Below are 26,132 nucleotides of genomic sequence, written 5' to 3'. Positions count from 1 at the left end.
ATGTCCCACCACAAATAGAGGGTCTGCCCTTGTCTGGATGGCCAGTCCAGGCATGCTCTTGTTTGAGTGGTCAGCTTGAACCTCATGTGAAGCAGAACTCTGCCATAACTTGGGATGCAGAGCCTGTCATGAAGTTGGATCCAAAATGGGATCCACGATCAGTAGACTGTATCTGTGCAGAGTCGAGATTGCTGCTCACTTCAAGGTTCGTTTAGAGTGTTAATGTGAAAGTGGACTTGCTACCCTGGTGGGCAATATCGAATTCACTCTTTTGTCTTGGCCTTCAAGTAACACCCAGGGGTGCCCTCAGCCAGAAAGCCCTCAATTGCCAGAGAGTACTCAAGCTGTTTCACTGGCAGTCTAAAAACAGAAAAGAACCCTGGCCAGTTTCTCACCCTTCAGGGCAGCGACAGACAGATATCCCTTCTCTAGGGCTTCAGAACCCCACTGAAGAGTGGCCTCAGCCAGGGACCTTCAGTTCCTAAAAGTTAAGAACCAAAACATCAGGCCGGGTGTGGTGGCTCATGCCCATAATCCCAACGCTTTGGAAAGCCAAGGTGAACAGTTCACTTGAGGCCAGAGTTCGAGACCAGCCTGACCAACATGGCAAAACCCTGCCTCTACAAAAACCAACCAAACAAAAAAGAACCAGTCCATCAAGGGAAGCAGGGAGGGAAAAGAAGGGAGAAATCCCAACAAAGTCTCTGTACGGGTCACCAAGATGCTGGGTGAGGTGCCAGAGTCCTGGCATTGAAAAGTAGTCAACTCACAGGTTGGCAAGAAGAGTTTACCAACCACAGTAAAGGGTTAACAAAGGGAAGTTTTATTAGACAGACAGGGAAGTTTTTATTAGAAAGGGCACCTCTGCCAAAGAGGACTGAGCACACCCCAGTGGATTTTCCTTAATGGTATTTACGGATCTTAAGCGGGGAGCTTAAGGGTAATTTGGATCACATTAGCCATGTGGGTCATGGTAAACGATTACACTTGTCAACATTTTGGTGCCATAATGTCATCAAAGTTTTCACAGTGAGTTTCAGCATGGCATTCCGAAGATGTATAGAAATTCTAGTTATTTATGAATTTTATTTTATTTTTTTGAAAGAGGCCTGAGGCTGCACATGGTGGCTCATGGCTGCAATTCCAGCACTTTGGGAGGCTGAAGAGGGCAGATCACAAGGTCAGGAGTTCGAGACCAGCTTGGCCAATATGGTGAAACCCTGTCTCTATTAAAAATACAAAAGGTAGCCGGGCATGGTGGTACACACCTGTAGTCCCAACTATTCAGGAGGCTGAGGCCTGAGAACATCTTGAACCCAGGAGGTGGAGGTTGCAGTGAGCCTAGATCATGCCGCTACATTCCAGCCTGGATGACAGAGTGAGACTCCATTGAAAGAAAGAAAGAGAGAGAGAGAGAGAGAGAGAGAGAGAAAGAAAGAAAAAGAAAGAAAGAAAGGAAGGAAGGAAGGAAGGAAGGAAGGAAGGAAAGAAAGAAAAAAGAAACAGGCCTGAAACCAGATGCCAACTTTAGATACTAGGGAAGTTTACTTCTGAATTCCCCAGAAAAGGAGTTTTGCCCGCCGATAGTCTGTTTGATGCTCACTAGGTGACCTTTGATCTCCTCATATGGGATTCTGGGTTAACAGCTTTTTACTTTCATCATCTAAAATATATTCCTACTAACCCCTGTGATTTCTGATGAGAAAACTTGTCATTCTACTTGTTTTTTCTCCTGTACATAAGGAGTTATTCTCTGGCTGCTTTAAATGTTTTTTTCTTTGTCTTTCGTTTTTAGAAGTTTAATAACTATGTGTCTTGAGACACAAATTTCCTTGGGTTTATTCTCTTTGGTTTGTCCATCTTCTCGAATCTGTAGACTTATGTCTCTTCCCAAATTTGGGAGCTTTTCAGCCATTATGTCAAGTACTTTTGCAGCCCCGTCTTCTTCCTCTTACTCTTCTAGGACTTTGAAGACGCAAATGGTAGCTGTTTTGTTAGAGTTCCACGGGTCCCTGAGGTTCTGCTTGTTGTTGTTGTTGTTGTTTTGAGACACAGTCTTGCTCTGTCACCCAGGCTGGAGTGCAGTGGCGTGATCTCGGCTCACTGCAGTCTCTGCCACCTGGGTTCAAGCCACTCTCCTGCCTCAGCCTCCTGAGTAGCTGGGATTACAGGCACCGGCCACCACACCTGGCTAATTTTATATTTTTATTAGAGATGGGGTTTCAGCATTTTGGCCAGGCTGGTCGTGAACTCTTGACCTTGTAATCCAACTGTCTCGGCCTCCCAAAGTGCTGGGATTACAGGCGTGAGCCACCTCGCCTGGCTGAGGTTCTGTTTCTATATGGTTCTAGTTTGTTTTGTTTTTGATCTAGTGTTTCTTTTTCAGGTTGGTTAATTTCTGTCTCCCAGTTCATGAATTCTTTCCTCTGCCTCCTCCATTCTGCTGTTGAGCCCATTCACTGACTTTTAATTTTAGTGATTGTAATTTGCAGTTCTAAAATCTCCATTTGTCCTTTATATCTTCTATGTCTTTGCTGAGGCTTCCTATGTTTTTCTTTTGTTTTAATTGTGTTCCTAAGTTTTTACTGAAGTAATTTTTCAAAAATCATGGCTGCTGTAAAATCTTTGCCAGATAATTCTGATGTCTGTGTTATTTCAGTGTTGGCATCATTGTGCTTTTCCAGGAATTTTTCCATATCATCTCATTTTCAAATTTATTGCATAAATACCATATCTTTGTTTCCAGGATCTATAGTGATATCTTTGTTTTCATTTTTGATACTGGACTGAATTTGTTCTCTCTCTTTCTTATCCCTTTCTCTCTCTCTTATTTCTTAATCAATCCTGCCAGGGGTTATTATTTTTGGTAGTTATTTTTAACAAACCAATTTTTCATTTTGTTGGATCCTCTTCTGTGGGAAGTAAAAAAGTTCCTTTTTAAAGTTTCCCTTCTTGTTAAAGAATAAGTGTGCTAACAACTTTGTTAAGCCCTATCCTATGTAGCTGTTAAACTTGCCATGCTTACAGGCATATAAAACATTCTATGTCCTTGTATTTTAACCAAGATATCTGTGCTGGACATGCTCACAGGCATATCCCAGTTCTCCAGTGCTTTTGCCTATTTAGAAAAGTTTTCAGTTAGCCAATCGGTTTTAGTTTAGATTGTGATGTCTGGATCCAGCCAACAGAGATCAGACACAGCAGTAAGAACGACCCCAAATGTATAAGGGATAAATTTGTGTGTTTCCCTTTGTTCTTTGTACTCCTATGGCAAGATGGCTGGCGAGAGTACCTTTCCTGCAGTCCAGGAAGTAAAACTGTGTTGCTGAAAGATCCTTTGTCTCAGTGCTAATTTGTCTTTGCAGCACAAAGCATCTATGTTTCCAACATCTTTGTTGTTACCTTCTACTTTCTTTAGGCTTAGTTTGCTTTCTTTTTATAATTTTTTAAGATAGATATTTAAATCACTGACTTTCCTTCTTTTCAAATATAGTACATGTTTAAGGGCATCCCACACGTTTGTCAAGTTTATAGGAGACAAATGCTATGTTAGCTATGTTAGTATAGCTTTTTTTTTGAGACAGAGTCTTACTCTGTCACCCAGGCTGGAGGGCAGTGGCATGATCTCGACTCACTGCAACCTCTGCCTCCCAGGTTCAAGCAATTCTCCTGCCTCAGCCTCCCAAGTAGCAGGCACTACAGGTGTATGCCACCATGCCCAGCTACTTTTTTGTATTTTCTAGTAGAAATGGGGTTTCACAGTGTTAGCCAGGATGGTCTCCATCTCCTGACCTCGTGATCTGCCCACCTCAGCCTCCCAAAGTGCTGGATTACAGGCGTGAGCCACCATGCTTGGCCAGTATAGCTTTAATTTGCATTTCTTTACTGAATGAGGTTGAATTTTCATATGTTTAAGTGCCATTTGTATACATTTTTGTGAGCTTTGTTCATATCCTTTGTTCATTTTTCTGTTGGTTTGTTAGTTCGTATATAGATGGATTTATGTATTAGAGAGATTATCACTTTGTAATACGAGTAATTAAAATACTTTTTTTCTAGTTTGTTGTTTTTCTTTTGACTTTGCCTATGCAATGAACTCTCTTGCTAAACTGTGACTCTGCTAAGGACTTACTAACCTGCCTTTGGAGGTCAGAGAGGGCAGCTCATTTCAACTCACTCTGCTTTGGTGGGCTCTCATTTAACCCCATGAAAGATTCCACAGAACAGAGGCCAGAAGCCTGGGCTCCAGAGACACTTGTGTCTGCCATTCTCTATGTGACCTTAGACCAAATTTTGACAACTCCTGACCTGTTTCCTCATCTGTAAAACAGAAATAATAATTCTTCTAACTTTAAGTAGCTGTTTGATGATTAAGCAAGATAATGTCTATGTGATCATTCAGCACAGTGTGTGATCCACAGTAAAGGTTTGATGCATGGTATTTGCTTTTAACTTATTAGTGTTTACCCAAATCAAGCAAACGTTTTGTGAATGGCTGCTGTATTATCCTGATGCTATTCCCCATCAGTGTGCAGGGGACAATCCTGTGGCCACATGCCCTTGGCTCACTTGCTGTGTCTTTTCGCGTTGTGCCTGGAGTTCTGGATTGTGGCCAGTACCACTGAGTGCTTTGATGAAGGTTGGCTGCTCTGAGAGTCTGAGCTTTTGCCGGCCTCTGTGGGTACATCTATCATAGCAATTTTTGGGCCTTTATTGTCCTGAGATGTGCATAACTAGTCTTTTGATGGTCTTTCAGAAAAGAGAAGTGGAAAGAAAGGAGGTGTGGTTAAAGACCCCACATGGCTCACTCACTTGTTTCCCCTGGGATGATCAAAGTCACCTAGTTACCTGTCATCTGAGCAGGGCTCACAGCTCTGGAGCTGACAGGTATAGACTGGTCTAAGCCAGCATTCAGAAGGTCACTCAACTGGAAGAGCAGGCATCAGAGTAGAGAGAATAAGCCTGAGCTAACCAGAACATCCAAGGTCATAGAACAAAATGGCTGTAGGGGAACAAAACTAGGTCCCCACACCTAGTTCTCCTCCTGTACTCTCTCTTAGTACCCAATAATTCTTACAATTTTTTTTTTCTTGAGATAGAGTCTTACTCTGTCACCAGGCTGGGGTGTAGTGGCACCATCTTGGCTCACTGAAACCTCCACCTCCCGGGTTCAAGTGATTCTCCTGCCCCAGCCTCCCAAGTTGCTGAGACTACAGGCATGTGCCAGGACACCTAGCTAATTTTTGTATTTTTAGTAGTGACAGGGTTTCACCAGGTTGGCCAGGATGGTCTCGATCTCTTGACCTCATGATCTCCCGCCTCTGCCTCCCAAAGTGTTGGGATTACAGGCTACAATTTTATATATCTCTTCTGCAAGACTGTAAGTTCTAAGAGGTCAGAGGTCACATTTGCCTTGTTCACTACCAAATACAGGGGCCTTGATCTATGTGGTGGTTACATGGGTGTGTTTACTTTGTGTTAATTCATCAGGCTCTTGGTACAGTGCCTGATGCCCAGTATTCACTGAATGGATGAATAAGTGAGTCATAGAGTCTCAGGTATTTATTCAGGCCATTCATCTACTATAGGCTTGCATCCTTGCCTCATTCCTGTCAAGGGTTTGCTAGCATTGATCATTTAAACACCTCTAGAGACAAGAAGCTCTCTACTGCCCAAGGCTGCCTGTTCATTTTCTGTTTAGGTTTCTTGGCTAGAAAGTTCTTCTTAATATTGAGCTGAAATATACCCCCTTGGGGTTCTGGTTAGTATTCTTGTTCTAGCCTTTATGGGGAAGGTTGCAAGTAGAGCGAGGAGTGGCGGATGCTCCAAGAAAAGGGAACAGCACATGCAGAAGTCTAGGGCTCTAAAAGCCCAGGGCATGTGATGGGAGCTCTAAGTTGTTCTAGATGGCTAGGGAGACCAGAAGTCCCAGATCGTTAGAACAGACTGATATACACTTGCTGCCCCAGAAAACTTAATAATATGTCCTCAGTTTCAAAAGTATCCCAGATAGTCACTGTGAGTATGGTTGGGACATAAAGTCTGAGAGTGAGGTGGGAATGGGGGAGATGAAGGTGGAGAGACGCAGCGGCTGATCCTAGGGGTCGTTGCGGCCAGGTTCAAGAAGGGCATTCAGTTAACCGGGCTTCTTATGGTGTCTTTCCCTTCAAGGTTGTCTTCTCCCTGTGTGATCTAATTTACAGATAGATCAGAACAGCCATTGATAGATGATTATTGCTATGGGTTACCATATATGGAGGGGTTACCAGGTAAGTGCGTGCTTTCCATATTGGCTGGGGTTAGGCGCCCAGGTCACCTCTGCGGACTTAGTTATGCTTGTCCTGTAACTGACTTGTTAAGAAGAACTTTCTAGCCAAGGCCTTGACTTGTTTTTGCTATTGTGAGGTCATGTCCTGAGACAACATTGGGCAATTCCCAAAGGGACATCTGTTCCCAACTAGAAACTTTGTAAGACTTCCCTGTAGGTAGACGGCTGAGGTCAGGACATGGCTACTAGCTATAAACAGTTTATTTTAAAGGATTTGTGTGATGTATTGAAGGAATTTACATGAATATTCAAATGAAATGAGTTTAATTTGTTCTAAGATGATGCAATAGCGAGGAATGTTGAGTTAGGTGTTTGGGTAGGCAGCCAGCGCACATGGTTTAAACATTAGACATGCTTGAATTAAATGGATAGTTGATAATAAGAGTGGTCATTTGAAATATGTCTGAGTGAGTGGTTTCCTCTGCAGTGCCTCCTGCAACAGCTGTCCCTAAGTGGCAGGCGTGGGTTTATACCGTAAAACTGAATGTGGCAGTACCCTCAGGGACACCCACAAGGACCAGCTTGAGGCTGCTTTGTCTCCCAGAAAGCCAGTTGGCAGCAGCTACTGGGGAGCTCTGCAGGCTTCTGAGGCCCCACCACTGCCCCAACACTTGGAAGCTCAGGGGGAACATGAGGCCACCGAGAATGGTCATGCCACCCCGCCCTTCCCATTCCTCTATTGCCAACCTACTGAGGTTTGGGGCTAGCGCGAGAATCTGCGTTAGCTTGCTAATCAGGCTGTTGTAAACAAAGTGCCACAAACTGGGGTGACTTGCATATCAGAAACAGATTGTCTCCCAGTTCTGGAAGGTAGAAATCTGAGATGAAGGTGTTGGCCAGGCTGCTTCCTTCTGAGGGCGATGAGGAAAAACTCGTTCCGTGGCCCTCCCCTAGCTACTGGTGGTTTGCTGGCAACCTTTGATGGTCTTTGGCTTGTAAAGTCATCATTCTGATTACCGCCTTCATTTTCACATGGGGCTCCCCCTCTATGCGTGTCTATCTAAATTGCCCCTTTTTATAAGGACACCAGTCATATTAGGCTAGGGGTGCACCCTCTTCCAGTAGTACTGCATCTTAACTCATGATGTCTGCCATGACCCTATTTTCAAGTAAGGCCATATTCAGAGGTACTGGGATGGAGGAGTTTACCACATGGATTGTTGGGGGACACAGTTCAACCCATAGCACTTAGGATAAGCTGAAATAGCACCAGCATGAACACAGTCACTCTATGGTTACTTCTGCCAACCAACCTTCAAGTCAGAAAGAATCCGGTGGTTAAGGGAGAGGTACCCCAATCTTGCTGCAATGAGTTAAAGGTAGAGCCGACTAGATATGGGTTAGTTTCCCCTGAGCTCTGTATGTGACTTCTTCCCTGGGAATCTTGGCTTGAGGGCACATGTGGGAGCCTGCTCGCCAGGGTAGCTTGTGGCTTTGGGAGTCTTGTTTCAATCTGCTCTCTCACTTTCCAAAGGTCCATCTTCTAAGCTTATGCCATTGTTCTAGAACCAACTGTCTTCATTCTTTGCTGAGTACCTTGCCCATGTGAATTCTCTCCCAGCCATTCTCCATACCTCACAGAGGGATTGTTCTAAAACACAAATAGAATATTGTCAGTCCCTTAACTGAACAGACTTCAATGGCTGTTGCTCAAAATACTATTTCCTGTAGGACCTGGAGGTCTCAGACAGGAGGCTTGCCATCTGCATTTGCGTTTATTTAAAGAACAGTTGAACTGGTGACATACTGTTTCTTGATCTGGGTGGCACTGAACAATGGTATTCACTATGTGAATACTCATCAACTCTACGCTTTGATTCCTGGACTTGTCTGTACATAAAGTATATCTCCATTTTAAAAGATCTTCAAAACTGAATGAGTTCCCCAAAGTTCTGGGAGTTCCTTGGTTGTATCACACTTCATGATCTTTTAGAGCTCTTGACCATCACCACACAACTAGAGATTTTTCCCCCCTTTGTATCTTGGGAGGAAAAAGATGGAATTAACAAACAGAGGTGATTCAGTGAGTTACACTGTGGTCACAAGATAAATTATGCAGATTGCAACAAGAAAACAGCATGGTTCTTCTATAAAACTATGTGCTCTTTTTGTCCAGAAATTATGCTGGCTTGCTATTTCCTGTTGTTAACTAAGAATAAAGAGGGACCTGCCTGTTGTCCCTGCCTGTAGCACCTGGAGGCGAGAGAGAAGGCATGATGGGCCTCATTTATGCTCCAGAGACCGCACTGTTCTGCTCTGAAGCAACAGTCCTGTCTTTCCCCTAGAGCTTGGGCAAGGAGTGGGGCTGCAGGCGACCCCTGTGTCTGCCCCAAGAAAATGGGAGTTCTGAGCAACTTGGGCGTATGGAAAAAGGAAGCACTCTCCACAGATGGCTGAAAAGCATTGTTGGTAACATCTGAAGCTTGTGTCCAAGGGTTAATGACAAGCCCTTTAAGTGGGCTGTGTCTCTTGGAGTGCTGAACCCACTGTTCAACACAAAGAACCAAAGTGTCCCTGGCAAAGAGAGTGAGAATAATCTCTGACTCTGGCAGGCTCCCAGGGCATCATCATTTTAAAATTGAGAGAATTTTTTAAAATCTAGATTTCTGTTTTTCCTTGGAAAATTGAGATACTGAATTACCCTACTATTCTATTTTAAATTGCCAGGTGTGGTGGCTCATGACTGTAATCCCAGCACTTCGGGAGGCCAAGGCACGTGGATCACCCAAGGTCAGGAATTCAAGACCAGCCTGGCCAATGTGGTAAAACTCCATCTCTATTAAAAAGCAGGGGGTGGGGAGTTGGGGAGAGACAGCATGGGGAGAAATGCCAGATATAGGTGATGGGGAGGAAGGCAGCACATTACACTGCCATGTGTGTACCTATGCAACAATCTTGCATGTTCTTCACATGTACTCCCAAACCTAAAATGCAATTAAAAAAATACAAAAATTAGGCTGGAGTGGTGATGTGCACCTGTCCCAGTTACTTGGGAAGCTGAGGCAGGAGAATTGCTTGAACCTGGGAGCTGGAAGTTGCAGTGAGCCAAGATGGCACCACTGTAACTTTAGTCTGGGCCACAGAGTGAGACTCCATCTCAAAAAACTAAATACATAAAATTGCAGTACCCATGGCATCCTGCCCCAAGCCCCATACTTCGTGCTTCCCTTACACTACTTTGCTTCCTCCCTTTCCATAGCCCCAAGCATCTCCTAACATACCGTATAGTTTACTTATTTATTATGCTTATGTCTGTCTCCTTCTGCTGGAATGTAAGTTGCTTGAGGGCAGGGCTCTTTGTTTTGCTTGATGATCCATCCCAGGCCATCAATATTGCAACGTGGCATTGAATAGTTGAATGAATGAGCCCGAAGCCTACATTCCCAATTGGTAGCAGTCACATTACCTGCCTGGGCCCCCGGAAGGCATATGTATTTTCCATGCCTGCCCCTACTGACCTGCATGCCAGCTTCTCCCTTCCGTCCCTCTCAGGCTTGTCTCTGGCCACAGTGGCCTGGCCCCCCTGCCCCACCACTGGTCCTCAGCACTTGCTCAGCCAATACACTCTTTCTGCCCCTCTCTGCCTGGTTGACTCCTGATTCTGCTATGTTCTCAGCTCAAGCTGCCCTTGATCCCTCTGCCTCGGTCACTCCCACTGAGCATAGAGAATATTCCTCCGTTAGTCACTGACTAGAGAAAATTCCTTTCATTCAGTTTTAGACATAAAAAGCTCTTCAACTCTTGTAGATTAGGACACACCCCTGGCTACCCTGACCTCTGAGCCTAGGATACAGGTGCTGCCCAGTCCCTCTGAGTGAACTGTGGAAATCAGTTCTACAGGGCCAGACAAGGAGCAAACCAGGGCCAAGGGCTGAAATTACCCCACTGGTCCTCTGTTTACTCACTGGACCTCTTTATCATGTCCCATCTATGTCAACACTCAGAAGGGCGGTGAGAGAACCTGGCCCCCCAGGGCAATCTGGCAACATGATCATCCTCACAGCAGGGCCAGGACAAACACTCTCCCAACCAAGTAACCACATGACAGCAGGCCCTTCTTTGGCACCTGGAGACAGACAGATGGAGATACCAAACAGAGGATTCTGGGAAGGGTAACCCCAGTGGCCCAAGGAGCACTCTAGACTGACAGAGGTGAGGAGCAGCTTCCCCCTCTCTACCTAATTTTGAGATGAGGAAATCGAAGCCCAGAGAGAGTTAATGGTGCAACCAAAACTCCACAGCACAGCGTCCCAGCAGCCCCACAAGAACCCACAAATTTCGCTACATTTCCTGGATCGGGCTTCTGGGGCTAGAATGTCAGGACTTTTATGTTCTGCCCCCATTAGCTGCAAGACCAAGGCTCAGAAACAGATAAAAATGGATAGAATCTTGCAGCTCTCATCTAGGAATGTACAAAAGACAGATGTCTGGGCCTCACACCTCATTCACTCCATCTGCAGGAGAGCCCTGACGTGGATTTTGAAAGGCTCCTTGGTGATGCTAACAGTCCATGCTAAATGGACACAGGCACCTGGATGATGCTTAAGTCCTTCTGGCTTGACGAATCCTCAGCTGTAGATCCTAAAATGAGGCTTGTGCTGGAGTGTATCTTTGTTATCAGTCCGCAAGAGAATCTCTCACTGGGGCAGCTGGGCTCCCTAGGGAGCACTCTGGAAATTAAAAAACGTTTGGTTGTCACAATGATGAGGCTGGTTCCTCTGGAATTCAGTGATAGGATGCATCCCTCACAATGAAGAATTGTCCTGAGTCCTATACATCTTTTGAATGCACCATCAGAATATTCATAGAGGTGAAAAGCTAGTTTATAGTCAAATGAGCCATAATCAACTTCACTTTACACATACGTTTAAAAAAAAGAACAAAAACAGCTAGGTGCAGTGGCTTATACCTGTAATCCCCTGGCAGGTGAATCACCTGAGGTCAGGAGTTTGAGACCATCCTGGTCGACATGTGGAAACCTTATCTCTACCAAAAATACAAAAATTAGCCAGGTTCAGTGGCAGGCGCCTGTAATCCCAGCTACTGAGGAAGCTGTGGCAAGAGAATCACTTGAACCCAGGAGATAGAGGTTGCAGTGAGCTGAGATTGTGCCACTAAACTCCAGCCTGGGTGACAGAGTGAGACTCTGTCTCAAACAACAACAAACATGATTTTATTGTATAACCTACCCGGAGTACAACTACCATGTTGACAGCTGCATGTAAGTTGTCCTTCATTTTGTTTGGAACGCTTTCAACCCTAATCCACAGTTTTGTAATATCACATCATCCATGGCAATGCTGCTCACATAGTAATTAAGTCACCGAGATGCTACCTCTATACGGGTCTCTGTCGGCAGCTGTCCTATCCATGACGACTGTATCTAGTTCTGTGAATATCCTAATTTAGTCCTTATTTCAAAATGTCAGATATAAAAACAACAGTGGCAGCACTATTCAATTAAATATGGCATTCCCATCACGCAAACATATCCACTGTTAAGTCCATGCCTCGGCCAGGCGTGGTGGCTCACGCCTGTATCCCAGCACTTTGGGAGGCCAAGGCAGATGGATCACGAGGTCAGGAGTTCAAGACCAGTCTGGCCAACATGGTGAAACCCTGTCCCTACTAAAAATACAAAAATTAGACTGGCGTGGTGGCATGTGCCTGTAATCCCAGCTACTCAAGAGGCTGAGACAGGAGAATTGCTTGAAACCAGGAGGCAGAGGTTGCGAGTGAGCTAAGATCGCACCATTGCACACCTGCCTGGGCAACAAAGCGAGATTCCATCTAAAAAAAAAAAAAAGTAAGCCCATGCCTCTGCCAACTTCATGTATGATTTTATTATCATGACATTCCCTTTTAAAGTCATAGTGTTATATTGATTTCAAGATAGTAGAAGGGAGTTATAAAACAGGGAAGACAGTAGAAGGGAGTTACAATCTTTGTTACAAACAGGGGTGTGGGATCTGGTTGGTTTGAGACTTATTGGTCTACAAGCAATTAAACCTGCATGAAAACAGTAGATCTGTAGCTCTCAGACAAGCCTCTCAGAGGTCTAGGATGCCCTAGAGAGGGCAAGGCACACACTGGAAGGACTAACCAACTTGTCAGGATCAGGTCCTGATGGAGATCAAAACCAACCTACAGCAACAAGGTGAGAGGGCTGGGCTTAGTCAGTCACAGGGCTCAGACTGGAATCTTATTTGAGCACACCCTGGATATACATGGAGGGTGTTAGACCAATAATTCTTGGCAGGGCACCGTGGCTCACACGTGTTATCCTGGCACTTTGGGAGGCTAAGGTGGGAGAATCACTTGAGTATCCTCAGGAGCAGCATGGGCAACATAGAGAGACATTGTCTTTATAAATTAATAATAATAATAGTAATAATTCTTGAGTGCCTATGGTGGATCAGGCCCCATATGTGATGGGGACACACATGCATCTCTTACACGCCACAACAGTCCTAGGGTCGTGGTTAATTCTTGCTTTACATAGGAGGAAGCCCAGGTTTGGACAGTTAAAACAACTTGCTGGAGGCCACACAATGATTCCTGAGTAGAGGCCTGCTTACCTGCCTTCAAAGCTATTTTGTCAAAGGAAGTTCATGTGTATTTGGTGTTGGATAAACAGTTGCTCTCAGTTTTTGATGTTTTCTAGGAGTGACTGTGCAGCTTGGATGGCAACAATGGCGGGTGTATTAGTCCGTTTCACGCTGTTATTAAGAACTTCCCTGAGACTGGGACTTTAGAAAGGAAAGAGGTTTAACTGACTCAGTTCCACATAGCTGGATGTGGAAAATCATGGCTGATGGTGAAGGAGAAGCAAGCACCTTCTTCACAAGGCAGCAGGAGAGAGAACGAAGGAAGAAGTTCCGAACACTTACAAAACCATCAGACCTCATGAGTGATCTCTCACTGCCATGAGAACAGCATGGGGGAACTGCCCCCATGATCCAATTTCCTGCCTCACTCTAGGAGTGGGAGTTACAGACTTACAATTCCTTTTTTTTTTGAGATGGAGTCTTGCTCTGTGGCCAGCCTAGAGTGCAGTGGCATGATCTAGGCTCACTGCAACCTCCACCTCCCCTGTTCAAGCAGTTCTTCTGCCTCAGCTTCCTCAGTAGCTGGTACTACAGGCATGCACCACCACACCCAGCTAATTTTATATTTTTAATAGAGACGAGGTTTCACCATGTTGGCCAGGATGGTCTCGATCTCTTGACCTTGTGATCCTCCTGCCTTGGCCTCCCAAAGTGCTGGGATTACAGGCTTGAGCCACTGCACCCAGCCGAGAGTTACAATATGAGATGAGATTTGGGTGAGGACACAGATCCAAACCCAACAGTGGGCTTCTTTAGGAAAGATGTTTCCTTGGGAAATAACTCTTGGCTCTCTGAGGGCTGGCCACTTTGACTTTGATCAAACTGGCACCTGGGACACTTACCTGGATGAGGCAGGGGGCCTGTGATAACTTGGTGACTCGCTGCCCCTTTCTCACTGCAGTTGGCAATGTCAGGGCATTTGGTCCTTTCTGTGGGTGCTCCCATGTCTGTCTGGCCCTTGGCGTCTCCCTCCCTTGGTGGCCAGCTCTGCTGTGACCAGCCCAGCCTGCTGCTGGAGCTATGTGCTGGTCTTCTGCCCCTTCTTGGGCATTCTGGGCTCCAGGAACTGTTTGTTGGTTTCCTGTGGGCCATTCCTTTCCAGGACTGGCCCAGAGGCTGCAAACCTCCTAAGACCTGCCCACAGCCCTGTCTTGAAGTGAACTTCCCAAGAAGGTCCCCAGCTGAGCAAGGGGTGTCAGAAACAAGAATGGAGGCAGGAGAGTATGTGCGCCTGCTTTTTAGAGTAGGAGTGTGTGCTCATGCATGAGGGGGAGGCTGTCACTAACTTGGTCATGGATGACTGCCATTTTAAGCAGAACCAGATTTGCTGGCATGAATTGTTTAAACGATGGTAGACACAAGCACTACAGGGAGATCCTCCCAGCCTAAATTAAGGAAGCCACAGAGGGAAAATATCCCAGGCCATCTTGCCCTACACCTGCCTCCCAATCCCCAAGGCTTCTGTCATCTGTGGGAATTTCAGGGCCTCACTGACACCCGAATGACAATCTTTTGTCATCATCCTGGAAGGTACCATGATGGTACCAAAGGACAACTGGGGAGCACTGGTTCCCTCCACAGCCCCAGGCAGACACCCTCTTCATCCACCTCCTTGAGCCATCCCAAACAACCCACAAACTTAATACAACTATCGTGCCTCTGGGCAAAGCACCATGTGTCTGTAGTCCCGGCTACTCAGGGGGCTGAGAGAGAGGAGGATTGCTTGAGCCCAGGAGTTCAAGGCTGTACTGAGCTAAGATCACAGGTGTAAATAGCCACTACACTCCAGCCTGGGCAACATATTGAGACCCCGTTTCTAAATAAGCAAACAAAAATTGTGCTTTCTCTGCAAAAATAGGGTCTAGGGAAGTACTTGTTACTTTCTTGTGCATTGAGATCACCTGGGGACCTTGTTAAGATGTAGATTCTGATTCAGGAGGCCTGGAGGGGGGCTCCAAGAACATCCATTCAACAAGCTCTCAGGTGATGCCAATGCTGCGCGCGCGCGCACACACACACACACACACACACACACACACACACACACACACACACAGCTTCGTTGGCTCACAGAGTTGCAAGCCCAGATCCATGTTCTAGGCTGGGCTCTGCCAGGAACTGCCAGGAGTTGCATCTCTCTCTCTGGACCTCAGTTTCTGCATATTTGAGTTCCTCCCTACAAAGTCTGAAGCCTTGGATCCCCATCCAAACTCCACCCCATCCTGCCTGTGTGTATTTGGGAGGATCACGTCCTTCTTTGGTCCTGGTGTCCTTGTTTACAAGTTGAGAGCTGATGAGAGTCACCTGATCTGTGCAGGTCAGGACATAAATAAAGCTTGTATGTAAAGGTGCCTAGCATAGTTCTTGGCAAAGTAAGGATCCATCAGTACGATTGAATTGGTTTGTGCATCTGGAAGAATAAGCAGACTGCATTCTGTGTGTTAAGGTGTAGGGAGGAATCAGACATGACCCTACCCTCTAGTCATCTGGGTGCATAGATTCTAAATTAAAGGATGGGGGTAGGGTGGTAGCCAACAAGAAGGTGGGAGAGGAGATGTGCAGTTCCTGGGGGATCTGATAAAGAATTAAAGCAGAAGGGTAGGAGATGGGGAATGGGAAGGTATGCTTGAAACCCCAAAGCAACTCTTGATGAGCAGGCATTGGCAGGAGGCCCCAGAACATTTTCTGACCCTTAAACACTGAGAATGCATGTCTGCTGGGTAACAGTACTGAGAGGGGTAAGGGTATGGGGGTGTTCGTGCCTCAGTTGGGGGCTCTGGATGGTAGAGGTGTCTGGGAGTTCTGAAGGAATGGGGGTGAGGAAGCCTAAAGATAACCTGTTACAGTCTTTCAGGGCCTTAACCATTCTGGCTGGGGAACTGGAAAGTGCGGATGGGGTGTGCAGAGGAGGGCATCTGTGATAGTACATTTCATCCTGAAAGCACTACGTGAGGATAATGGTGGTAGTGATGATAATGCCCTCATTTTAGTGTCATGGCAACATTTTCCAAGGGGTTGGAATTGGGTACCCTCATTAGTGTCATTTTTGTTTGAGAGATTTCAAGATTCCATCTAGGTGTCATTTTAAAATCTACTGAAAAAATAATCTTGAATGCAGGTCCCTGACCAGTTGGTTCCAGGTAACTGCACTGCCTTCTGCTTCCACTAAAGCAATCCATGACAACATGGACAAGTCATGGGAAACCTATCTGAGACTTAGTTTTTTCTTTTTTTTTTTTTTTTTGGAGCTGGGGGGTCTCGGTATGTTGCTCAGGCTGATCTAGAACTCTTCGGCTCAGACAATCCTCTGGCCTCAGTCTCCCAAAGTGCTGGGATTACCGACGTAAGCCACTGCACCCAGCTGAGACTTAGTTTTTTTGGTCAGGAAATGAAGGTGACCTTTGTGATCCCAGTGGGCCCTTGCGCGCAAGACGATTCCCAGCACTGCTCATGAAAAGTAGTGATGATGGCAGAATAGTCTCTGCTCTCCATTTTTTTTGAGGGGCGGTGGTGGAGGGGAGGCTGGGGATGGCATTTCCATGAAATAAGTTTCCATGTTTCTTTTCTTCACGCACCACTGACCTCGATGGAAAAATGAAGTCCCCGTCCCAGGAAAGAGACAGGTCTTGGGATTTTGATGCACGAGAAAGGTCAAATGCCTTGCTCATTAATTAAAATCCCAAAATCTTCCTCTAGAGACCTAACTCTGTGGCTGATTTGGATTAGTTTGTACAATGCCCTGCAGGCCTACTCGCTCAGGGAGTTCCAAGTGGCCAAATGTGACCAGAAAGCGTTTTTTTAAAGGCAGGCTGGAAGAGAAGTTGGTGACCATCAGGATCCCACAGCGAACCCCAGGACGGCCTGGTTGAGACAGTCACTGGAGGGCCTGGGTGCAGCCTGCTGCCTGGCCAGCAGGTGGCGCGCACACGCCATGGGGCCTGGGTCCGGGCGTGCGCGCGGCTGGTGGCAGCGGGGCCGCGCACGGCGGGGTCCGGGAGCCAGGCCGGCGCCCCGAAGCCATTTCCGGGAGGGGCGGGGCCGGCGGCGGCCGGGCCTCTAATCCTGGCTGCGGCAGAGGAGACCTGGTAGTCCGTATCCCTTGGCTCGCGAGTAGGTCGAGCGCTGAGGAAGACGTGGGAGGTGGAGGTGGCAGGCGTGGGAGAGTGCTCGAGGGAAGGAGACGGGAAGCTGGTTCCGGCGTGAGGAGGTGGAGGGATCGCCGGGGGCTCTGGGGAGCGGGGAGGGTCGGGATGGAGGCGCCGCGGGGTGAGAAGAGGACTGAGGCCGGGGGCGCGCAGAGGCGCGGGGCGGCTGTGGCCAGGGCGGAGGCGGGCTGAAGGCGTGGGCACCGGCAGCCGAGGTACGAGTGAGTGGACTGCAGGCGGGCGTGGGGCTGCGGTGGGGGCGGGCCTGGAGCCCACTCCTGCAGCCGGAGTAGGAGTGGGCGTGGGCAGCCAGGGTTTGCTGGTCCTCCAAAGGGAAGGGAGGCCTGCGAGGAGGGAGGCGTGACGACGGGAGCGAGGCCGGGCTACTTCTGAAGGGAGTGCGGAGGAGACAGGATCCTGGCACTCTCAGGATCCCGGCACACCTCAGCCCGGGTTAGGTGGCCTGGGCTGGGCTCTGGGCTCCCCACCCTGATCGCGCGCAGACGGGGCGTCTCCCCTAGTATCCACCTGGATGGAATGCTTTGTGGGAGTCTAGGTCTGGATTCGTTTCATCAGCTGTGGGAGGGAAACCTAGTTGCAGCAGGAATTTGATTCGCTAGTCTGGTGCAGGGGGTGGAGTGTAATATCTGGGAGTGAAATCTGAGCCTTCAAAGGAGGGGCATAACCATAACTTGGTTACTCTGGCGAATCTAGGCGGGCCGGTGAGACAGTTTAAAGCTCTGGAAGTAAACAAACCTGGTTCCCTTTTACAGATTCTGAAGAAGAGGAGGCTGAACGAGGAAGATGCCTAGCACAGACCTTCTGATGTTGGTGAGCCTTTTTTGTAGACATCCTCCTGGTTCGAAGGCGCTTGTCTCGGTTTTTTTAGTTCAAAGGATCCCAGTGTGTAGATTTCCCCTCTGATGCTTGCTTTTGGTAGCTGAGCATTTCTGCCACCTTTTATTTTGTTTTGCTTTGTTTCTTTTTGGAGACGGCATCTCACTGTTGCCCAGGCTGGAGTGCAGTGGCGCGATCTCGGTTCACCGTGCAGCCTCCACCTCCCAGGTTCAAGCGACTCTGCTGCCTTAGTCTCCTAAGTAGCTGGGATTCCAGGCGCGCGCCACCACACCCGGCTAATTTTTGTATTTTTAGTAGAGATGGAGTTTTGCCGTGTTGGCCAGGCTGATATCAAACTCTTGACCTTAAGTGATCCACTGGCCTAGGCCACCCAAAATGCTGGGATTTGCTACGCCCAGCTAATTTTTGTATTTTTAGTAGAGACAGGGTTTCACCATGTTGGCCAGGCTGGTCTTGAACTCCCTAACCTCAGGTGATCCACTCACCTTGGCCTTCCAGTGCTGGGATTACCACCAAGCTCAGCCAACCACCTTTTATTTTGGATGAATGATTAGGGTGAATAAATGACTGAATTAACTATATCAATACAGTATATTGTAGAACTTAAAACATTGAAGAATCTTTTTGAAAATTATTTATTTATTTATTTATTAATAAATGAGACAGGGTCTTGCTATGTTGCTCAGCCTGGAGTTCAGTGGCTGTTTACAGGCATAATCATAGCTCACTGCAGCCTGGAACTCCCATTTCAAGTGATCCTCTTGCTTCAGCCTCTGAAGTAGCTAGGACTAGGAGCAGGAACCACCTCTCCTGGCTTTCTTTTTCTAATTATTGCAGTTTTAATCCCTCCCTTTCCATACTAACAGAGCAGATTTGAAACCTCTGTTATTACATTTTATCGGGGTCTGCCATATATTAGTTCATCCTGAGTGTTTGTCTTCCAAATTAGAGTTATGGTTCCCTGGCAGGCACATATGTCTACTTTTTTAGAGATGAATAAACACCTAGCATGGTGTTCTGAATACAGTAGGTGCTTAACAAATGCTTGTTGGATTGGACCAGTCTGTATTTAAGTTCTTTTGGTGGGCAGAGAGGTATGCCTGAGATCTTTCTGTGCTGTTGTACTGAGCGGGAAAGAATAGTGTTGCTAAATGTGTGTTTACCAAAATGACATTTTATTTTTGGGACGTTTATGATTCTTTACAGGCTTTTCAGTGTGAGAATTGTGGGGAGTTCATAGCTGTGAAATGGTGATATAGAAAAAGTGTCCGGGTTTAGTTTTTTTTTTTTTTTTTTTTTGTGGTGGAGTTCACTCTTGTTGCCCAGGCTGGAGGGCAATGGCATGATCTTCACTCGAGTTCTTCAAGTGATTCTCCTGCCTCAGCCTCCCGAGTAGCTGGGATTACAGGTGCATGCCACCATGCCTGGCTAATTTTTGTATTTTCAATAGAGATGGGGTTTTGCCATGTTAGCCAGGATCTCAAACTCTTAACCTCAGGTAATCTACTGCTTTGGCCTCCCAAAGGGCTGGGATTACTTAAAGGTATGAACCACTGCACCCAGCCAAGGATGTTTTTTTTAAATAAGTCATTTCTCTCAGTGCAAAATCAGTGATTTAAAAACAATTCATTTCTCTCTTTTATCTCACGATCCCAGAGGGTGGGTTGGTGTCACTGGGAAACTGGCAAAAACTGGTAGTGAGGTTTTCTTATACTCAGTGCTGACATTGTAGTGGCATAACCTGTAAGGTCTGCAGAGGGAATAGAGAAGAGAGAAACTAAGTTTTGATCCCTTGCATTGCGATTTGAGGTGGGGAACTAGGATGATTTTAGGTTGTATGGGAGAGACATAGGTGAATACTTAGGTTATCCATGGATCCCAATGAAAAGTTCGTCAAAAACGGTTTCTTGCCCCCAAATTTTGTGGATTTTTAATAAATAGCCATATATAACTTAAAATTCTTATTAAGAGAGCATTGTGTTAGAAATACTGGAAACTACAAATAAGCAAAAGGAACAGGGATTTGTTAATCCTCCCTATCTCCTACACCCCCCATTCATTCCCCTCTACCCCCGGAGTAATTTATCACCCAGAAATAACTGCTGTGAGCATCTTGGGTAGTTAATGCAGAGTGACTTGTAGTAATTGACAGTTTCTGTTTTTCCTCTTATAGATGGATATGTTTATGTAAATTATAGGTTCTTATATGTAAGTAGGATATTTTCCCATGCACAGAGACGCGCCTATTACTTCTAGGGCCTATGTGTTTACTTTAATAGAGCAATGATTGCTTTTACTCAGAATATTATCTTTGGAATCAGTTTTGTTTTGAGGTATTTATCTGGTTGTTGCCACCACCTTTTTTGACTTCCTCACCTGTTAACCTAGAATGTTTAGGAGTGTTGCTTTGCTTGTTGCTGTAAGGAATTAATTCACATAGATGCAAGTGGCCCTAGACAGTCATTACTTTCTGAAGAAAACATACATGTTGCATGAAGTGCTTCCACTGGAAAAGCTGTCACTCATTCCTTGACTGTAATGTATAATACTATTTGGGACTAAATGGTGAAGAACCAGCGACCAAGGCTGGGTTTTCAGTGACACACTAAACCATCATGGTATGAGGTGTTTCTCTAACTATGTTATATGATATATAAGATGCGTTCTTGACCCTCCAGCTGGGACGGAAGGACCTAAGTGAATGAAAAAACCTCAGTGCAGTGTAGCGTCTCAGAATTAGAAATAATCTTAGAAGTCATGTGATGCAGCTTCCTTTTTTTGGAGGCAAGGTCTCATTCTGACACCCAGGTTGGAGTGCAGTGGTGTGATCTCAGCTTACTGCATCCTTGATCTCTGAGGCTCAGTTGATCCTTCCACCTCAGCTTCCTGAGTAGCTGGGACGACAGGCACATGCCACCACCCCTGGCTGATTTTTGTATTTTTTTTGTAGAGATGGTATTTTGCCATGTTGCCTAGGCTGGTATCTAACTCCTGGGCTCAAGGGATCCAACTGCCCACCTTGGCCTCCTAAGGTGCTGGGATTACAGGCATGAGCCACTGCACCTGGCCTATGATGTGGCTTCTTATACCCGAGTCTTTTGAAGAGCGTCTCTGATAAGTGGATATCCAGTCTTCCATCTTTTCTGCTAATGGCATCAGTGAGCAGAAACTAGAAAACAATACTAGGTGGATTTAGGAATAGTATTGTTAACTCCGGTAGCTAACATTTATTCAGCATGTATTACATGTTAAGTGTGGGAATACTGTACTTAATTTTCACAAAAACCTTTTGCAATCCTTCTTTTATAGATGAAAAACTAGGCTTATAGAGGGTAACCACAGCAGTTGAGTGGTGGAGCCGTTTGGCCTCAGTTGGTCTGACTTCAGATCCTTACCTCTTACCTACTTTGTGTGCTTACCCCTGGTAAGGGTGGAGGTTGCTGACCATTGTGACTGATGGGAGCAGATGGGGTAGGATGGCTCTGGCCTCTAGAGGGCACTTTGGGAATAGGCGTCTGGGGGAGGAGGGAATCTTTTTTTTTTTTTCTAGTGTAGTCTTATCTGAAAATACATGTTTTATTAAATCTTGCTTATTGGGTCAGGCGTGGTGGCTCATGCCTGTAATCCCAGCACTTCTGGAGGCTGAGGCGGGCAAAGCACTTGAGGCCAGGTGTTCTAGATCAGCCTGCCAACATGGCGAAACCCTGTCTCCACTAAAAATACAAACATTAGCTGGGTGTGGTGGCACACGCTTGTAATCCTGGCTACTCGGGAGGCTGAGGCAAGAGAATTGCTTGAACCTGGGAGGAAGAGGTTGCAGTGAGCTGAGATTGTACCACTACGTTTCAGCCTGGGCAAGAGAGCGAGACTGTCTCAAAACAAAAACAAAACACACAAACCAAATTGTGTTTTATTTTCCTTTACATTGCATTTAAGGTGTTATATTGAAATTTTAAAATTTGTGTCTGCAGGTGTAGTGTTACAATCTTGAATGTCATTTCAGCATAGCAAAAGGGCATTACAGAATATTTGTTATAAAAAGAAGGCATTGGGTCATAGGGTTGAAATCTACTTGAGTGGACAGTATGCTGTGAGAGAAAACCTGGAGATGACCTGGAGTCCACGAATAACAAGCCTTGAATCTGGACTGAAGGGCTTGGGCTGTCCCCCTCAGTGAGTTCCTGTGTTCAATTTTGTTCTCATTTGATTAGGACAGTTTGCTTGCCTTTTTCCATTTGCTCATATGTGACATGTCATAGGCTGCAGTACTTTCCACCTGTCTCTCATAAAGAATAAAATGAGTGAGTGAGTTAATCTGCTGAGAGTTGCGATGATGTCAGAGGGAATTCAAGTCAGGTAGTTTTGTAGCAGCCTTTCTCCCCCTTGGCAACCATTCTTTTTACTCATACTCTCCTCTTTGGTGCTAGAGGTGGTATCACTTTGCAAGCTGCCAAATACTTGTAGTTTTTAAGGAAAAGATACTTTATAAAGTCAGGTGTACCCCTTAGGTGGCTTTTTTCTCTTCCCATCAGAAAATGATGACTAAATTAGCTGGTATTCATAGATGAATCAAGGTTAGCATATGCAGCCTGGTGGTGCTAGGTGGGGTTTGAGTGATAATTGCTTCTCAGGGCAGTGGTTCTTGACCAGGGGCAATTTTGCCCTCCCCACCCCGGGGACATTTGGCAATGTCTAGAGACTTTTGGGTTGTCACACCTGACGAGTTCTGCAGGCATCTAGTAGGTAGAGGCTAAGGATGCAACGAAATATCCTACAATGTACACTGTCTCCTGAACCAAGAATTATCTGGCCTAGAATATCAGTAGAGCTGAGGTTGAGAAACTGGTCTGAAGTTTCTTACCATAGATACCTATGTATCTGTGTAGTCTGTGCTTTCTTATGGGCAGGGGAGTGATTCTTTTCTTGGAGGTTAATGTGTCTGTTACTGTCTCACTTGGGGTTATTTTGTGCATGGGTCAAGCCTTGCTGCTCAGGAATATATATTGAAGAGTGCAGTGTGCATGATCTTCTATAGCAGTGCAGAATTCTTAAGAAATGCTTTCCTTTGCAAAATTTCTGCACCACTGTTGTTTTGCAAACAGCAGGCTTCCCTCAGTTTTGTTTTTGGGTTCAAAAATTGAATCTTTCCATGTTCCTGAGCCTCTTATTCTGTGACTCATGAATCTTTTTCAGGGATGCTTGCTTTCTGCATCTCAAATGGGATTTAAGTAATAAACTGAAAAAGCAATCTTTGGAGCTCTGTTCTATTATTAGAGCCTCATGTCTGGTTTGTAGGATTTGCTAGAAGAAAGGGAAGATTCACTGGGATGGGTAGATGGGACATTAAAAAGCTGGTTAACGTTTGAGTGGCCATTGTAGGATGAGCACTGTATTTGGCATTCTCCTCATGTTATAAGTGAAACAGATCTATAATAATTTCCACAGCCTTTGGTTTAAAGGAAAAGAGAGTTCTAAACAGAATCCAAATCCCAGTATTTGACTTAGCTTTTCAGTCTGTCAGGAATTTTTAGTGATATTTGCCTTCTTAATTAGGTTTTACCCAATCTAATATTATATATAGTTTGGTGGCAGAATTGAGAATCAGCCTGTGGTTAAGAATTTCCAGAGGGAATTGATGTGAATCAGTCTGTATGTGTAAACGTACAGAACGAAATTACTGAGAAAAAACATGCTGTGGGGGAAGGGGAGATAGGGGCCCTCTGAGAAGATGTAATAATGAAGGCTGTGAGTAGTTTGTGGATATATCAGTCATATCTTGGCATACTCCAGCAGCATACTGGGGGATCAAGGGACTATTTACAAGGCTGAGCAGGTTTAAGGAAAACATCTAGGTGAAACATCTAGGGGCTAGCTAGCAACAGGAGAGTCATTATTACTCTTAAGGAACTTTGAGAGAGTTGAGTTGAAGGAAAAGGTAACCTGTAGGAATCCCAACCAGTGACCCAGCAGGAAGGAAATCAAGGGGAATAAATACTTCAAAGTCTTTTCCTATCCTCTGATCTGCTGTAGCCTCCCATTGGTCTGACCCGACTGGAAACCAAAGGTTAAGAAGTCTGGTTGATATAGGTCAGAGGGTTATATCCGAAGGCACATAGCAGAGCTGGAAAAGGCTAGGTGGAGGGTCTGGAGAAGGAGATCATCTGGAGGGGAGAACACCCAGCATGCTGGAGTTCAGGTCAAGTTCGTCTTAAAAGGCACAAGTGAGGAGATAATTATTGAACAGAAGCTTGAAGGTGGATAGGATATGGATTGTTACAGAAAGGGCATGTTCTCACTGATTGTAACAGGATAGATTCAGAGGCACACAGTTGCCACAGTTTTGAAAAGCCCAGATCTGCTCTGTTCCAGTAGTAGCCTTAGAATCTTAATTGCTTGAAGGGCCTTTAGAAGTTCTGCAGTCCAGCTTTCTTGCTGCCTCGGGATCCCTCTACTCCCTGTCAGGAGTGAGTGCCGCATATTTTCTCAGGGAGTTCTTTAAACTGTTGTTCAGCTTTACTTTTTAGAAAATTTTTCATGTGTCCAGATCACTGAATGCATCAGCTAGAATTAGGTTTGAGTGTATATAACAGAAAAACCTAAAGTAATATATATTTTTTTAAAGATATAAATGTGTTTCTTTAAAGTAAGGGAAAACTGGCCGGCAAGGTGGTTCATGCCTGTAATTCGAACACTTTGGGAGGCTGAGGTGGGTGGATAACTTGATGCCAGGAGCTCAAGACCAGCGTGAGCAACATGGTGAAACCCTGTCTTTATTAAAAATACAAAAATTAGCTGGGTCTGGTGGTGGGCGCCTGTAATCCCAGCTACTTGGGAGGCTGAGGCAGGAGAATCACTTGAACCAGGGAGGTGGAGGTTGCAGTGAGCTGAGGTCATGCCATTGCACTACAGCCTGGGTAACAGAGTGAGACTCTGTCTCAAAAAAAAATAAATAAATAAAATAGGACATTAAAAAGTTTATTTATTTATTAGAAATAAATAAATAAAAATAGGACATAAAAAATAAAATAAAGAGAAAACAGGAATAGGCAGTTCCTGGCTGGTAAGGCCATTCCTGGGTTTTTGGGGCTCCAGACTGCTCTGTCTTGTCATTCCACTATCAGTAGTGCATCCCCTCCTGGCCAGGGTAGCTGCCTGGGGTTCCACCTGTCAGGTTCATGTTTCATTCATGAAGAGGAAGAGGAAAGGGAAAAAGAAAGCCTTGCCTTTCTTTTATAATTAAAAATTCTTTTGGAATTTATTAAACGTGCAGAAGAGTATAGAAAGCACATATCTGCATTTTAATGAACAATAATAAAGAAAACAATGATACCAGATTAGGAAATAAAACATTTACCTCTAACTCTGTACACTTGACTCTGTTACATATATTTCCTTCCTTCCCCTCAAGGGATAACCACTGCCCTGACTTTTAGAATAATTATTCCCTTGCCTTTTCAAAAATAGTGTTAACCACCTGTGTATGCATCCTAAGTTTAGTTTGTTTTTTTTAACTTGATTTACATGGATGTATATGTATTTTTATTTTTGTGAGTTTCCTGTGTTGCTCAGTATTCATGAGATTCATCCATGTTATTGCTTCATTCATTTTCATTGCTGTATATATAATATTGTGTGACTAAACTGCAGTTATTCGACTTATAATTCATATTTGGGTTGTTTCCATTTTGAGGCTTTTTCAAACATTATTGTTATGAACTTTCTTATATAACAAGTGTTTACAAGTGCAAGAGTTTTTCTGGGATTTATGCCTGGGAGTGGAATTGCTGATTGTAAAGGCATATGTCCCTAACTTCACTAGATACTGCTAACTTTTCTAAAGAGGCCAGTACAATTTATACCACTATCAACAATATATGAGAGTTATTTCCACCCAACTGGCAAACCTGATATTTATAAAGCTTCTTTTGCCAATCTGGTAAGCAGGTAAATCTGATTGTAATTTCATATGCATTTCCTGATAAGTGTTATGATTAAGTACCCTTTTAAGTGTTTACCAACCACTTGGATTTTCTGTTTTGTGGCTGCCTCTTCAAGTCATATGCCTTATCAATTATTTCTCCTTTTTAATTCTATTATTATTAGATTTTGCTGTATATATGCTGAGGTTTTGTTACTAGGTACAGTCAGATTTAAAATCATTACATCTTGTAAGTTGAGCTTTTCATATAATTT

The 26,132-nt window shown here is 45.2% G+C and overlaps 1 protein-coding gene and 1 long non-coding RNA gene across 5 annotated transcripts in view; one reads left to right on the top strand and one right to left on the bottom strand.

Annotated features, from left to right (window-relative positions):
• Positions 1 to 1,357: 1,357 nt before the first annotated feature.
• On the bottom strand, positions 1,358 to 10,986 carry LOC118146125 (uncharacterized). Its single transcript, XR_004731578.3, has 3 exons — positions 10,769 to 10,986; positions 7,582 to 7,919; positions 1,358 to 6,192 (listed from the first exon to the last, which is right to left on the bottom strand). It is a non-coding gene; the product is annotated as an uncharacterized LOC118146125 (long non-coding RNA).
• A 5,975-nt stretch (positions 10,987 to 16,961) lies between these two features.
• SGPL1 (sphingosine-1-phosphate lyase 1) overlaps positions 16,962 to 26,132 on the top strand; it is a 62,575-nt gene continuing 53,404 nt past the window's right edge. For 2 of the 4 annotated variants that reach the window (XM_009009780.5, XM_078345648.1), the window contains exons 1-2: positions 16,962 to 17,046; positions 17,855 to 17,912. In XM_009009780.5, the coding sequence (XP_009008028.1) occupies positions 17,886 to 17,912 (27 nt within the window). In that variant the 5' untranslated portion in view covers positions 16,962 to 17,046; positions 17,855 to 17,885. The other 2 variants (XM_009009779.4, XM_035268058.3) reach the window with 2 other exon arrangements.

This window comes from Callithrix jacchus, chromosome 12, assembly GCF_049354715.1.
Source record: "Callithrix jacchus isolate 240 chromosome 12, calJac240_pri, whole genome shotgun sequence".
Taxonomy (NCBI): Eukaryota; Metazoa; Chordata; class Mammalia; order Primates; family Cebidae; genus Callithrix; species Callithrix jacchus.
The sequence above is the reverse complement of the archived record's forward strand: the minus strand, read 5'-3'. Positions and strand labels throughout refer to the sequence as shown.